Here is a 15,410-nt window from a genome sequence, read left to right as displayed (position 1 = left end):
GGCTGCAATCCAATTGCCAGCCATATACTGATGAGGACTCGAGCAGAACACCACTTACAGACGGACAGGTCGCCTTGCTGGCTATTTAAACGGGGCGCTGCCAGGGGTTTGGGTCCTTCACCATCTGCTAAAAGAGCTGTAACATCTGCTAAAAGAGCTGTAACAATAAACTTGCCGCTGAAGAAATCCTCGGTTGTTGCATCGTCCTTATCGGCAAAGGCCGGTCGCGACATATCATAATTTCTCCAGACCTGTTCCTGTCTGTGTCTTTCCCTAACATTCTGTAAGAAATCCTCCGGTATTTCTTTGTATTACCGACTAAGTCTCCTACAAGGTAGACTCTGCTTTTGACTAAGAACAGTTCCATGCTGGAGTTGCTTCTTCAATTTTTCCCATCTCACCTTGCATCTTTTTCATCCTACCTGGGAATCTGACCCCCTCCACATCTGTGCATGTCATACATTGTGTGCTCATACATATAATCAATATACATTAAACTCAATTGTGTGTATGACCTTGACTTGCGGGATGGATTTTTCTAATTATTTTAACCTATTCTTAGAGCATTTGGTAAAAGTCGTAAAAATGACTGTTATAATCCCCCACCCCCAACCCACCCTCAAAAAAAAAAAAAAAAAAAAAGATGTTGAGCTAGATAAGTGGATATACAATAGATAAGGTACAGATCATGTCCAGATCAGCAGGAGAGAGAATTACACTTCAGAAATGGCACACTAGCTTGGCATTTGCCATTGACCTAGAAGCATAAATGGCCAGTCTGCCTCAGCCAATGAATCTGGGATCTGAAGCATTCGTATTTCTCTGCTTGGTTTTCACAGGATGGCAGCCTGGGAGACAGAGGATTCTTAAAAAACCAAAACCAAACCAAAACAAAACAAAACCCTTCAACTTGTCTAATCCCAAAGAGAAATTCTGAGTTTCGTGTGAAAGCAAGGTTGCCGCCACCCGCACAGTGGCTGTAAAAATCATGGATGAGGTAAGAAAGCCACAAAGAACAGATATCTGCAAGCAAGCAGCGCTTTCTCTAAAGCTGCATGGGGAGGCTGAGGACACGGCTCAGTGGCGGACTGCTTGCCTGGCATGACCAAGCCCTGCATTTGCTACCCCGTGTGCACATGACCACGTGTACACACACACACACACACACACACACACACACACACACACACACACAGCTTATACACAATAGGAACACCATGTGTTTGTAGGAGCGAGTTTCCTAATATTTGGATCTAAATATAGTTTACACGGGTTAAGCTTTCTTAGGGAGCCAAAGTGACACAAAGGCATGTACAGAGATGTACAGACACACAACAGCACTCTGAATGTGCATTTATGTCTTACACAGTGTGGGGGTATAGTAGATGGGAGCAGTAATGTATGCAGTGAAGGACATCATCCCACAAGTACAGGATCCCTGCTCGTAGAATTAGCTTCTGTCTCTCTCTTAAAAAGGGAAATGTTTTCTTTGGTGATCTCCACAGCTAACACTTGAAATGCCTCCCAATAGGTAAACATTATAATAATCACAGGACTTGAGGCTTAGTCTAAACTCTTCCCTGACCCTGGGGCCTACAATGTATTCCTTGGAACTCAGTTGTCCTAAAGCTCTCCACAAAAATGAATGTCATGTACTCTTTGCTTACGGCATGAGGTTTCCCTACAGACAGTCTGTGCTTCCATGTTCTAGTCGCCCTCACAGCCCTGAGTCCTGAGCTCATCTCAGACTCTTTGAAGATAAGAATAGGTGATAGGGACATTTTGATTAACTGAAGCATCTCCAGCCCAGCGTTAAGAAAACTCCACTGAACATCACAGACAATCCCTGAGGACTCCTCAGCCTGTCCCAGGAGAGAAGAGCAAGGAGAACAAGTACCCGGCAAATCTCCACTCTGTTGGCAGCCTCCTCCATCTCCTCCCTGAGGGCATCGGCTTTGGCACCCGCAGGCTGAAGGCTGCTGGAAAGCCCTGAAGACTTGGAAGTCTGCTGCCACCTGATGGGAAACAAGAGAGAAAAAGATGAGCAGGAGTCAGGTGGAGCCCTGTGGGCATGACAGAGTGCTGAGGAAACCCCTGGCTTGTTAGCCAGGAGGAATGACCAGGAGATACCAGTGCCACACCAGGAGAGAAGCTCACCTTTCCCCAGCAGAACTGGGTGAAACTGAGGATCAGGCCACCCTACCCACAGGACCAGCATCCTACAGCTCCCCACTGTGTCCTCTATGACCTTCTACACACTAAAGCCAAATGACAGTCCCCACTGCTGTCCTCTTTTCACTGACAAATCACAACTGTTGACATTTACGGAGCAGTGTGACCTGTGCAGGGCGATGAAATCAAACCAGTTAACATACCTACCACCTCACTCAGTTTCTTGCTAGGAGATATTTGACACGTAATCAGGCTCACCCTACTTAATAGCAATGCACTCCCTATTTCAAAGTTACCAGTACTGCCTTTCAGTGTGGCTGCTGTCATTCATTTAAGTTCCTCATCGCCTCCTTTGTTTGGAAATGCACCTGTGTAGCTGAAGCCAATAATCGAAGCAAGGTGAAAGGGAAACACTGGTGGGATTAAAGGAAACACTGATGGAATTAAAGGCCAATCCAAAGGTGAAAGTCTGAGCTGGTAAGCCCGGAACAGCATCACAGTGACATAAAGATTCATCTTTGCAGGGAGAATCCTGGCCTCTTGAGGAAAACACTTAGGAAGCACAGACGGAGAAATGGTAACACTTCTGTCTGGTTGCTTGAGTCCCCATCAGGGGAGAAGGGAAGGAACAGAATGGGCCTACAAGAAGAAAGGGCTCGGCAGGGCTTCTCTTCTGCTGAGCCTGAGACCTCACCGGCTCATAGGGACCAGCAGGTGGGAGGAAGGACAGGAACAGTCCATTATCTTAACTCGCCCACTGGCTCTTTTATCTTTGCCAGGAGAGTCAGAGCTATTTCTAGCCTGTGAGAAGCACAGCAGGGCAGTCAGGATGATAAATGGCAGTCTGGAAAGTCAGGAGGATGAGTGGTGGGAGAAATGGGTGGGGGGTTGCCTGCCCAAGATGGTCTGATGGAGCTCAGGTAGGAATGGGTGGCCTGGTTGCCAGGTGTTTTAGCTGACAAGAGAACTGAGAAATCCTCCTGGGAGGTCTCTCTGAAGAACTGTGACAGGATGAAACAGTTTCTTTTCAATATAATATAAGTACAGACCAAATGAAGACTTCCCCTCAACCCCCAGATCATGTCGGCAGCCTGGCAATTGAGAGGCACAAATACCAGGACAACATCCTCCCCTTCCTAGTTATGATTCAAAAATCAGCAGCTAGCTAATTGGTAGTTCTGCTGGAGTTCTCTTTCTCTTGTTATCTGCAGGAAAAAAATAACAATAACAACATAAGGATGTGGGGCTGTAGGATTCAAGAGGGGCATTAATAGCAGAAAGTCATGAAGGAAGGGTTCTCGGGCTTTTAGAACGCAATGTGGGAAACCATTGTACAAAGGCTCTCAGACCTTGTGCTGGTTACAGACTACAGGGAAGACACAAGTCCTGAGAACCATGCTGGTTCAGAGATACGAATTTAGAGAAATTTGAAAACCAGTATTTTAAGCAATTTCTTTAAGCTGAAACAGTAAGAGGAGCTCAGCAGGAAACCCTGAATGACTCTTCCTGTAGAGATGTGCTCTACCCAAAGGATCCATTTGTGGGTTGGCTGGAACCATCCAGAGTCAACTATTTAAATAAAAAACATTAAAGTACTGAGGGATTTGGGACACACAAAATATGGAACATCACAGCTGTAATTTATATGAGACAGCAAATACACCTCCATGTTGATTACAGGATCAAAATATAGCCACCGTCTGACTGGGCTACCTAAGAAGAACCAACTAATAGAAGCTTTGAAAAGTGGGTGGGGTGGAGAGAAGGCTGAGGGGCTGAGAGGGCCGACTCCTCTATCAGAGGACTATAGGTCATATCTCAATGCTCACACCAGTTTCCTCTCACTGAATTTATATCCATTTCATTGACTTGAAGCTGACGGGATGGGATTACTTAACCAGTGACAAATGCATGTGCTCGATTCAACCCTCATTAAACACTGAATAAATAGGATGGGTCTGACAGATTCACCAGAGTTGTGCTAAAATTCAAAGACCTCGCCACGGAAGTATTGATTAGGATGTGCTGCGTGAAGAGAGGTGAAAATGACTTTGGAGGGGGCTCCATGTGGACGCACTGAGGGATCTTATAGGGCACAGGCAGCAGACAGGACTGAAGAGAGCCTTGACAGCCAGACATGGGTCATCACAATTAGGACCTAACAAATGCAGCTGAATGGAGAAATATAGTGGGGGGGGGGTAGGAATACTGAGAACCAGCAGCCTCAGGAGAGAAGCTTGCGATTCCTGCTATTCAATATTACCCTGGAATTCAGTGTGAATTTCATGGCTCTGTCCTGACAGCTGCTCCTCGCTGACTAAGAGTGTAGCTTGAAGGGAAATGGCACGAAGCAGAAGTTGGCTGGCTGCTTGTTGTGGCTTTCAGCAATGTCCTACAGGGCAGATAAGCCCAGGCTACACACAGCCACTCAGAATCAAGGAGCAAGGACCGTTGCTGGGGGTGTCACTTCCACCCTGAAGACCATCACCTGAATTGACTGGAGAGTGGGTGACCTGAGGGTTTGGGGCAGCCAACTCATTAGTGACTAAAGCCAGCAGAGATAGAGGGGCCTAAGCTACCTACATACCGGCCAAGCGACCTTCTATCCCCTCACTCACAACACAAAGTAGGCGACAGAAAGCCACTAATGAGATAAAGAAGATAAATTGCACTTATAAGAGGATGGTCTAAAAGGTCCATTTTGTTTTTGTTCTGTCTTACTTTGTTTTTGTCTAAAATACAAAGGTGGCAGCAGGTTCGTTTGCTGTGGTTGGAAGGCAGGATGTCCTCTGCAGGCTCCTATGTTTGTACAGTTGGTCCCCAGCTGGTGGCGCTGTTTTGGGAGATTGTGGAATCCTGTGGACGTGGGGTCAAGCTGGCAGACTGTGAAGGCAGGGATAGAAATGGATTGGACCTCCCCTCTAGCCAAGTCGGCTTCCTGATACTCTGTGATGTGCCCAGCTGCCTCAAAACCCTACCCCCTCAGCTGCCACCTGGTCTAGCCACCACACCTTCCCACCATGGCGGACTGTGCTCCCTGAACTGTGAGCCAAAGTACCCCCACCCCTTACGATCCTTCTGCCAGGTGTCGCTGACAGCGGATGAGAAAATGACTAATATAGGGTTCAAGCTTAAATCTGTAAGCACAGAAATTGGAAATGCGGAGTTACAGATTTCCTTGTGCATTCAAATCAGCAACAGGGTGAGCTGAGGTGTGAAACTGTGCCAATCATGGATGAGAGGCTACTGACACTTCCTGGGGCTTTCAGAAAGTACACATTGCTTAACACGGAACAAGACCAGCCTCGGCCATGCCTCAGTGGTTGCTCCCTTTCTCATAAAAAGACTAAACAACAAAGTGTGAGATGACAATGACCTGGTTCCATGGTGACATTCAACGTTATACAGAACACCTACACTTTCCTTGTAGAAGCAAAGACAACCCTGGGGTGAATCCCAGGGTTTTAAAGAAAGATATGAAACCCCAAAACCCAGGGACATGGTGTCCACCTCATCACAGCAGAGAGAAGTCAACACTACTTCACTCAATTCACGTGACTCTAACTTGACACCTGAACACTTCTGCCATGGGATGCCTGTTGGTATAATGTTCTTTTGGAATGTATACACTTTACCCTTGTTCATTCAAATGCTGATTTCTCTCCCCTACTCTCTGGTTTCAATCCTGACATTGCATTGTGATACTTATTCTAAGCATCACCTGTCTCAACTTTGTGTAAACATGCCAAAATAAAGCAACCAGCTACAATGTTGAGCAATGGAAAGGAAGCAGGAAGAGAGGGAGGAGCCAGAGGACAGGAAGGTGTGGGAGGCAGAGGAGGAGAGAAGGACAGGAGAGAGTTGGGAGAGCGAGGCTGGAGGAGAGGTCTTGGAACGACATGGTGAATGAACCAGACCTGAGATTTCACAAAAAGCAAGTATAATGGGTAAAATCTAAATGTTAGGAAACTAGGAGGGCTTGGAGGTTTAGGATGGAGTAACTATTGCCCAGCATTGTGTTCTGGTTAACTAAATAAATCCAGTCTCTGTGTGGTGATTTGGTTATACAGCTGTTTATAAAAGCGTTAATAAAAGATAAACCAATAGTAAATATTAATCGTTTCATACGACAGATGCCATTTTATGCAGCATAGGGCCGTCATAGGTAACAGCAAACCCAAACTCCTCATGCACCCTGCTCTCTGTTCCTGAGTGCACAGCATGGAGACAGCCTCAGAGTCATATCTGCATTATGCCACTGACCTTTTGTATTAATTGCTTTCAGTTGCTTGATAAAATATCATCAAAAATGACTTATATAAGTAAACGTCTGTTTTGGCTCACAGTTTCCAAGGGACAGTCCATAACGGCAGGGAGGCATGGCACTGACTGAGCAGGAAACCAAGAAGCCACATCTCCAACCACATGTAGAAAGCACACCAGGAGCGGGGAGAGGCTGTAAAGTCCAAGTCTGCCGCCCTCCGCAATGTGCTGCCTGGAGCCAGGCTCCATTGCCCAGAGGCTCCATTACCTCCCTAAGCAGAGAAACCAAGTGAAGACCAAGTATGCCAACACCCGACTGCATGGGAGACACCTCCCATTCCACCCACCACGGTCTCCCAGGAAGGGAGGTGTCTTTCACAGTCTTCCACAGCCAAGAGCAGACAGATGCCAACGATACTGAATTCATTTCCAGCCATTTGCTTCTAAGCTCACCTGATTATTCGCAGCAAAAGGCATTAGCTTCCAACTTACACTCCTGCTGTGAAATTTCTTCCTAAAACATATTCTGAAAAAGTCATCCGGGGGCTGAGGGGGACTGAGGCTTGGTACTCAGTCTAAAGAAAGTTCTCTGCTGGTTTAAGCTGTGCTGTTTCTGGTCAGGGGCGACCACGTGCATCAGCGGTAGACCCCTCCCCCATATATGCTGCAGCATGGGCTTTGTGTTGAAAAGCACGTGGGAAGTGCAGGAGCGCACTTTATGTTATGTCCACATACGTTACCTTACTTTATGTTCACAATGCCTCTGCGGAGGTCAGTGACTGCTGCCCGCTGTACACGGGCCGGACTTTGCCAAGGCCTCAGGTCTGCAAACGAGCATCCCAGGATCTTGTTTCCTGACTTCTATATCCTACTGTGGGCTCTTAATCCTAAATCTCTCTGCCCAAGAGCTCTCTGGTCTTCTTATTTCATGAAAGTGAAATAAGATGAGCTGATTATGACTAAATTATGAAAAACAAAAGACTTAGAGTAGAAACAAATAATTCTTTCCACATCAGTGTGTGTGAACTTTCAACACACACACATACATGCACACACACACACACACACATACATGCACACACACACACACACACACACACACACACAAAGCACTGTAAAGATAGAAGGCAAACATGTAGCGTGTCCACATGTGACGGCCGCAGTCAACATCAGGGCCTCTGGCAAGGGCTGCTGAAACTGCAGAAAGTTTGTAGTCTCTGAGTACAGAACAGCCTTGGAGGAACTTCCCCGAAGGACTCCCGCAGGGACCCTCAGTCTACATCAGCCACTTCAGGAAGGTGACACATGTCCAGAGTTAGAAATGCTCTCCTTGCTGTACACCGAACATATCTCTGTCCCATCTCTTCATTCTCATGTCCACTCTTCCCCAAGTCAGGAACCTTCTTCCTGAACCCCAAATACAGTACCACGGGGCCTGTGCACTGTCTCCCTCTGCCCGGACAGTTTGCCTCCCATCTCTGTATTACTACTTCCTCCTGGCTGTACCAGGACTCAGACCAAGGAGCACCTACTCTAAAAGCATTCTTCTGTTTTCCCCCATCTGATGTTGATAACTCTTCCTCCTTTCCAAAAGCACCCAGTGCATTTTTTTTTTTCTTAAACACATGGCTGCCTAAAATCGTCCTCTTGCCCGGGATCTACCTTCAAACTCAACTGCAGCCTCCAGAAAGGCAGGGGACCCATGTTTCTGGTCATTGCTGTTACCTCCCTTGCTTGGTGCACAGAAGCTATTAAAAACTTGATGAATGAGAACCTCTCCCGTCCCCACACAAACCTGGCCCCACCCCCAAATGTCCTGCCAGAGAAGCTAAGAAGGCCGCGAGGACGCTCTACCTGGTCCGTGAAGAATCCATGTCGAGCACCAGCTTTGCTAAGTGTTTCCTTTGCTTCTGGATATTTGGAATTTCCACCTGTGGTTCCAGAAGAGGAGAGACACAGTCAAACCCAAGGCCAAGGTTAACACTTGAAGAGCTAGGCTCTCAAAGAATGCTTGAAGAATGACTGGAAGTCACCTGAAGGTGGGCTACAGGTCTCCCGGTCTTTGTTTTCTCCTTTGTCACTGACTTGGGTCTAATCCTCAACAAAGAGGAATTATGCTTCACATCAAGTTTGATGTCAAGCTACTGGGTTTATCATCTGCTGCTTTCCTCCCTCTCCTTCCCCTGTGTGTGCGTGTATGTGTGTGTGTGTGAAAATCCACCTGAGATTCGTTGTCACTTGAATTCCAAGGATGCAATACAGCCACCCCATGCTGCCCACTGCATTTCTAGACCGCTGCATTTCTCATCTTGCATACATGGAACTGTGTACCCTTGACCAGTGTGGCCGGGGTTGGCCATACTCCTGCTCTTAGTCAAACCAGAAGCAAACAAGTAACAAGAAAAAAGTAACAACAACAGACCCAGTGGCTTCTCTGTCTACTTCCAACAATGGCCAAAAGCAGAAAGGAAGTGAGTATAGCCATTTAGGTGCTATCAGACCTAACTCAGTGAACAGCTGAGCTCAGACACGCCATGGCCTTCGCAGGCCCGAGATGATAAGGGCTGCCACTAGGATATACAGTTTATATTTAGAGAAACAAAGGAGTTGTGTTGGCATATTTACAGAAAGAAAGCAAGATTTCCCACAGTCAGCACTGAATAACTCGGCCTCCACGGAATTCTCCACAAGGACTTCTTCCATATTGGTTGTATGTGGATGCTCTTTTTTATTTTTCTTTCTAAAAATGACTTCCTTGAAGATTCCAGTGCAGGATTTTGGTTCCAGGCCCAGCAAAAGTAGGGCAGGATGTGAGAATTAAAAAGGAAAATTGGCTATGAATTGAACTAAAAATCATCTTGGGGCTGGTTTTTTTTTTTTTTTTTATTTTTTTTAAACACAAGGGGAAAATGTGAGAAAAACCTAGTGCTCCGTGAGGCACTTTCCACCCACTCAGCTAAGCCAGGCTGAGGGCTGTGCTGAGTGCACTGGCTCCAGCAGCAAGCTGCCCTGTCGGCACCCGCCGAGCCTGGGGCTGCCGAGCCTGGGGCCGCCAAGCCTGGGGCCGCCGAGCCTGGGGCCGCCGAACCTGGGGCTGCGCTGGGGAGTCACAGGACTGCTCAAGTCGGAAAGGAGCAGGGGATACGCTGCTGCATCCCCCTCACTTCTGGGGCTGTTTCAGGCTTTGGCCAGAGCTCCAGCCACCTTTTCTGAGGAGCATGTGCCTCTCAGGAGTGTTCCTGGCTAGGGGAAGACAGGACTGAGGGCAACAGTTATTTGACTCCATGCACAGTGTGGGAAGCAACGGTTTACAGCTGCTCTTTGCTGAGATGTCAATTTGCTCTTTGATCACCTTTAATTACTTAAGTAATTTTTTAATTCGTAGTTTAGTCTCAGAAAGAATACAGAGAGACAGGGACACAAGGAAGATGATCTAGAGATCAAACCAGATGTGAACTGGGCAATATTACAAAGCTTCTGAAATTTCAAGTCATGTGGGGTGATGTCATTTTTAATTTAAAAGAGCAGAAGTTAAATACTATTGAATCTGAGTCCCCCAAGTTGCACATTCCATGTGTATCACGGTGGAAGAAGGCTAAGGGCTACTGTACATCACAGGTGCAGAACGCTCCATCATTGTTGGGATCTCCCACACAGAGCAACTATTGCTTTTTTGTGGCCAGCGAAATACAACTGAGGGAGCCATAGGGAAAGGCCCATAAAGATCCCGGACATTTCTTGTGCCACTTGATAAAGCTGCACAAGGAGGGAATTAGGAAAACTGCCACACAGACAGTAAGATAGCTTTTCAATAATGTGGTTTAATTTAGTATTTTGTAAACTCCAGGAAGAAAAGGACATCAAACAAAGAGACCTTAAGATGCTCTTGCATCAGTTCCCTAGACTCCTCAGGAGGAAGCGGCTATGTATGCCACTAGTTACTGAAGACTGCAGATGGGCGGCTAGGGGATGCTGAGAGGGATTGGGATGATGGAATTCGGACTTGGGTTGGAGATGGAGGTAATGCTGCTGGTTCTATAAGTTTATCCTTCCAAAAGAGAACAGAGAAGGCAGTGGGGGAGGGGAAGAAGCCGAAAGAGCCACCATACTTGGAGATCTTGACCATGGTGTGGTCATGACACTTCCTGAAGGAATACAGCGTCAGCCACTGAGGAGAGGGCAGGAAACAGGGGAAGGCCGGAAGTAGAACTCTTTCTGTCCTAGGCCCAGCCTCGATTGGTGTCTCACCTCTGCTAGCAGGAACAGGGGCTCGATCACATCCCTCTCCACTTGCAACTCAAAGTGGATCAGCTCCTGAGCTAGCTTGTCCTCCGTCTCTCCACAGAGCTTCAGCATCTTCCTGCAAACAAGGGGAAAAGGCATCCTCAATATCCCAGACCACCACGCTCTGCGGAGTCACACTGCATTACTCTCGGCTTGCTAAATGTCCCCAAGTCAGTGTCAATAAGATGGCTGGTTTCTATGGCTACCAGTGGCCAAGCTGTCCCCACTGCCTCCATGTGTCTGAAGTTATCACCTATTCCAAACAGTGCGGAGTGCCAGGGACAACAGGGATACATGGACAACTATGAGAGATGTGGAGAACATAGACTCACACAAGCCAAGTCCTCCAGCACAGGGATTCAGTTGTCTCCCTCTCTCCTCTGGGATCCCTGGGGAGACCAGCTAAGATGGATCCACTAACACAGCAAACCTTCACACAAATACCCAAAACTCAACTCTGATAGGACCACACCTGGAGAAAGTACTTACCCTAAACCATGGGAACTTACTTAGCACACGGTGAGCACTCAGGTCATTAGCAAAGGGGAAAAGTCACCCCACAAGTTGCTCAACACGGACCAAATGGAAATGACATAATAAAGGGAACATTAGTCCATTTTCTAAGAAAAGAGACCATTTGAAAGATGCTAGTTTTCCCCAAACGACTGTCTTCCCTACACAGTACAAGGTTCACTGAAACTCGGGTAAGCTTAAATATCAATGGAAGTATAAGCAGACACAATGTACTCTCAGCTCCGAGAATGCTTTCGCTGTTCTAATATGCTCACACACACATGCTACCACTTGGCTAAAAACCTTTCCACCATTAGTTTTATAGCCAACTCATCTTGCACAAATTGCTTTTCCCCCAGTGTAGGGTCAACCCCAGGGACTTATACATGCCTGGCAAGAACCGTGCTACTGGGCTTCCTCGGCTCTACTTGCTTTTCACATGCAGCTATTTTCAGGGCTTGTCCACGTTTGCTTATGCAAAATTCGTCATTTTGTCATGTGCAGTTCTTTTTTATGTACATGTGTACCTGCATGTATTAAGTTTTGCCATGATCAAAAGTTTTGGTGGCCGCACATGCACTGCCGTGGTGTATACACATATAACACATCCTCACACACATGTATGCACGCTTGGGAGTTTCCACTGCTCTGTGCCCCGGTGACTCTCAGCTGGGAAGTCTTGGCTCTGGTCAAAATGCTGAGTCTGCATGCCATCTCTTTCAGGCTCTCCAAGACCCATGGTCCATAAAGTGATCCTCACACCCTTGGCTACTTCTGGACTGAGATCTAGATATTGGAATTCATTTCCCCTTCTCCATCTATTCATGCATCTGGAGGGAAATGGAAAACAGCCTCTGATTGCCTTCCTGTCATTTTCTGTAAATGTCAGCTCCCAGCTTGTGGTTTTATCTCTCCACCTTCGTAAGGGCACTTCTAACCTGACCTTCTGGGACTTTCCTTCGTATCCCTTATGCTATGACTTAGTTTGTAAAATGTTAAGTATTAGCTGTTGACCCTCTAACTATGGAAAATGATGATTTTAATTTGTGCTTACATTTCTTCGTTCTGCTTATTTAAATTAACAGATGTTCAGTATTTGCTTTTGACAATATATTATAGGCTGTACATCTAATCCAAAAATCCAAAACTTACTTTTTAAAAAATTATTTTATGTCTATGGGTGTTTGCCCAGTTCTGTTCATGACACATGTGCAGTGCCCGCGGTGTCCAGAAGAGGGCGCAAGACTCCCTGGAACTAGAGTTAACAGACAGTGGTAAACTGCCATGTAGATGCTAGGAATTAAGTCTGGATCCTCTAGGAGAGCAGCCAGTGCTCTTAACCACTGAGCCATCTCTACAAACCCAAACTTTTTAAAAGTTTGAGTTTTTGAAGCATTTCAGAGTAAAGTTTTTTTTCTTTCTTTCTTTTTTTTTTTTTTTTGTATTTAAGACACTTACCTGGTTAAAGGCTATGTAAACTACCATGAAAATCCCAAAATGTACAAACTGTTTGGTCTCAAGCATTGGCGAGAAGGGCTACTCGGCCTACTGGAGAGGTAAGTTAGTTAGTGCATCCTGAGCACCAGGCTCTGCACTCGCTCGTTTTCCGAGGCGTGAACCACACCTTTCTGTCTGCTTGCTTTCTTGTGTGCCTGACTGAGCCCAAACATTGGCCACTTTTCCAGTTGGCTCAGGCCTGCAAACACTTGATATGTCTGAGCTATGCCTTCTTGAACTCATCTTCCCTGGACATGTGCCACTCTGGAGTGTATTCCTTTTTGTCCCCAGCACACAGCTGTCTTCCTCCAGCATTTCTGGGGTTGGCCGTGGCTCTGCCCTGTGCCTTTTACCCTGCATCTAGCTCTTTTTTGTTCACCCTCCTCGGGAAGCAAAGTCACATTTTAGGACCATGGTCCTTATGCTCCTCCACGCTCCCGTGGCCTGGGCCTTGGATACAGCGCCGAGCAGTGTGTCTCTCTCTTTCTTCATTGAAAGCTGTTTTAACTTGCAAGCATCCTTTGTTGCTTCTGGTGGTTCTGGGGGCGTCATGATTCTGGTTCTTTGGGATAGCACAATACTGGTTTTCAGGAGCTTGTGAAGTGTTCTCTGCCACTGCTCAGGATCCCAAACCTCAGGCTCAGCAGGCCCTTTCACCTAGGAGATCAAGCCCTTCCATCTGGAAAATGCTTTCAGGTTATTCCTTTTTATTGTCTTTTAATTTCTTCCTCCCGTTCTTAGAACTGCTGCTATTTAACCATGACTCTGGAACTGTTCCTCTAATTTTAACAAGTTTGTCTATGTGCCATGTCTTTGTCTTCATCCTTGAGTTTCTGGATGATTTCCCCCAAATCAACCTCGACTGAGAATATTGCATCTGCAGGCATTTGTTCTCATCTCTTCCAATTTGCTGTGGATTTCTAAGTGTTCCTGCCTGGTAATAAACATCTCGTACCAATATCCTTTTGATTTCATGACTGGACTACCTCCTCCTCCCGCTTCAAAACATACCAAACAGTTCACCTAAAATATTCCTTCTCCATCCCAGCTCTCATTCTTTCTCTCCTGCATTGAATGAGGTAAGACTTTCTTCAGATGCCTGGGGAAATCCAGTGCCTGCTTCTGTTTAAGGGTGGGGATTGCAAGCGTGGAGCACAAGAGACGGTGAGGTCGCTGAGCATGCCCGCTGAGTGCTCTGGCTGAACCATGGGCATGGACTCCATCTCTAACATCCTCACAGCCTTAGGTCCTTCCATGGAGCCTGTCAGCTTCTCCGGGGAAGACACTTCTTTCTACTTTTTTCCCAGGAGGAATAAAGCCTGGAGCCATGGCGCTGAGAAGAGTCACATCTGTTATGCCCAGGAACCCTGGATCTTCCTCTTTAGTGGCCGCTACTGCTATACCCTGCTGTGCCCAGAGTTCAATATTTCAAAAGTGTTTGTTTATTCCCCAATGGAGAGCTGTGCTGGGGGGTGGATGAGGAGGGAAATCTCCTTCAGGTGTGAACTGTGCAAGCTTTGGATTCCCTGGGTACCTGAAAGACTTCAAATCCCCATTCATTATAATAAAACCCCTTCCGCCTCAAAGACCCATGACTGCAGAGACCCTACTGCCATCATTCCTGAGCATAAGACAATCCTATGCTGTATATCATGTCAGACCCTGGTGTATAGACTGCTGGTGTGTGTGTGTGGGGGGGTGGTTATTGTACTGGGAGGTGCCCAATAAGTTCCTTGGTTGTTACTGTTGCCTTTTTAGTGCTGAGGTCCAAACCAGAGACTTCATGTATGGCAAGTGAGTGTGCCACATTGAGCCACATTAGGCCTGTTCTTGGTTATCCCTATGGCTGAAAGCTCACAAAATTATGGCACTGGTGTCTTTTACTTTTCTTCTTGCCACCATTGTAGGTTTATGTCACCGAGGAAAACAAAAATGCCTGTGTTCTAGCTTTAGTGGACTCTAGAAGGGAGCAGGAGCAACGGGGAGCCAGCCTGTCTTTCCATAAAACCTGTGGTGTCACACTAACTTTCTCAGTGTGCACAGAGTTCCGGTTCACATGCCCATAGTGTTCTATATTTTAAACACTTTATCTGGTTTCCATCCATGATGCCTGGGACACACGCAGTAAATGCCATCACCTTCTCATACTTTTCTCATTGCTTTGATCAAATACCTGACATGAAGCAACTTGATGGATGAAGGATTTCTTCTGGCTTAGTTTAAAGGGTAGCTATTGTGGTGGGGAGGGCAGGCAGCTGACAGCTTTTTAGCAGAGGCAGCACCAGTTGCTGCTTATTCATATTTCTTGTTCATATCTCAGCCCAAACAGGAGACTCAGTTCAGACAAGAGCTGGGCCGGCTTGAAACCTCAAAGCCCATCCAGGAGAGCGCCTCTTCTTTAGCTAGGCCCTCCCTCCCCAAGGTTTGCAAACCAGAAGCCACCAGCAGGAACCAAATGCTCAAACAAATTCACAAGCCTCCTGGGACATTTTCCACCTAAACCACAGCACCCACCGCTTCTTACCTTGCCTGTTTCCACTGCAGACAGGGTCTGCTTTCGGTCCCTTGCTTGTTTCTATTTCCGTCCATGTGCGTATCAGGGGTTCATTTTAAGGTTGTGTCCTTACAGACACCACCAAGCTTATATGCTCTCGAACTGTGGCTCAGGCAGGTCCAGAACT

The 15,410-nt window shown here is 46.7% G+C and overlaps 1 protein-coding gene across 4 annotated transcripts in view; it reads right to left on the bottom strand.

Moving 5' to 3' along the window:
- Arhgap44 (Rho GTPase activating protein 44) overlaps window positions 1–15,410 on the bottom strand; it is a 153,553-nt gene that overhangs the window by 46,796 nt on the left and 91,347 nt on the right. For all 4 annotated transcript variants that reach the window (XM_055594478.1, XM_055594479.1, XM_055594481.1 and 1 more), the window contains exons 5-7: window positions 10,684–10,795; window positions 8,290–8,366; window positions 1,898–2,015 (exon numbers count right to left, since the gene is read on the bottom strand). In XM_055594478.1, the coding sequence (XP_055450453.1) occupies window positions 1,898–2,015; window positions 8,290–8,366; window positions 10,684–10,795 (307 nt within the window). The remainder of the gene's footprint in view (window positions 1–1,897; window positions 2,016–8,289; window positions 8,367–10,683; window positions 10,796–15,410) is intronic.

Source organism: Psammomys obesus, unplaced genomic scaffold, assembly GCF_907164565.1.
Source record: "Psammomys obesus unplaced genomic scaffold, mPsaObe1.curated_primary_1811, whole genome shotgun sequence".
In the NCBI taxonomy this organism is placed as follows: Eukaryota; Metazoa; Chordata; class Mammalia; order Rodentia; family Muridae; genus Psammomys; species Psammomys obesus.
Note: the sequence above shows the minus strand (reverse complement) of the source record. Positions and strands in the feature narration are given on the sequence as shown.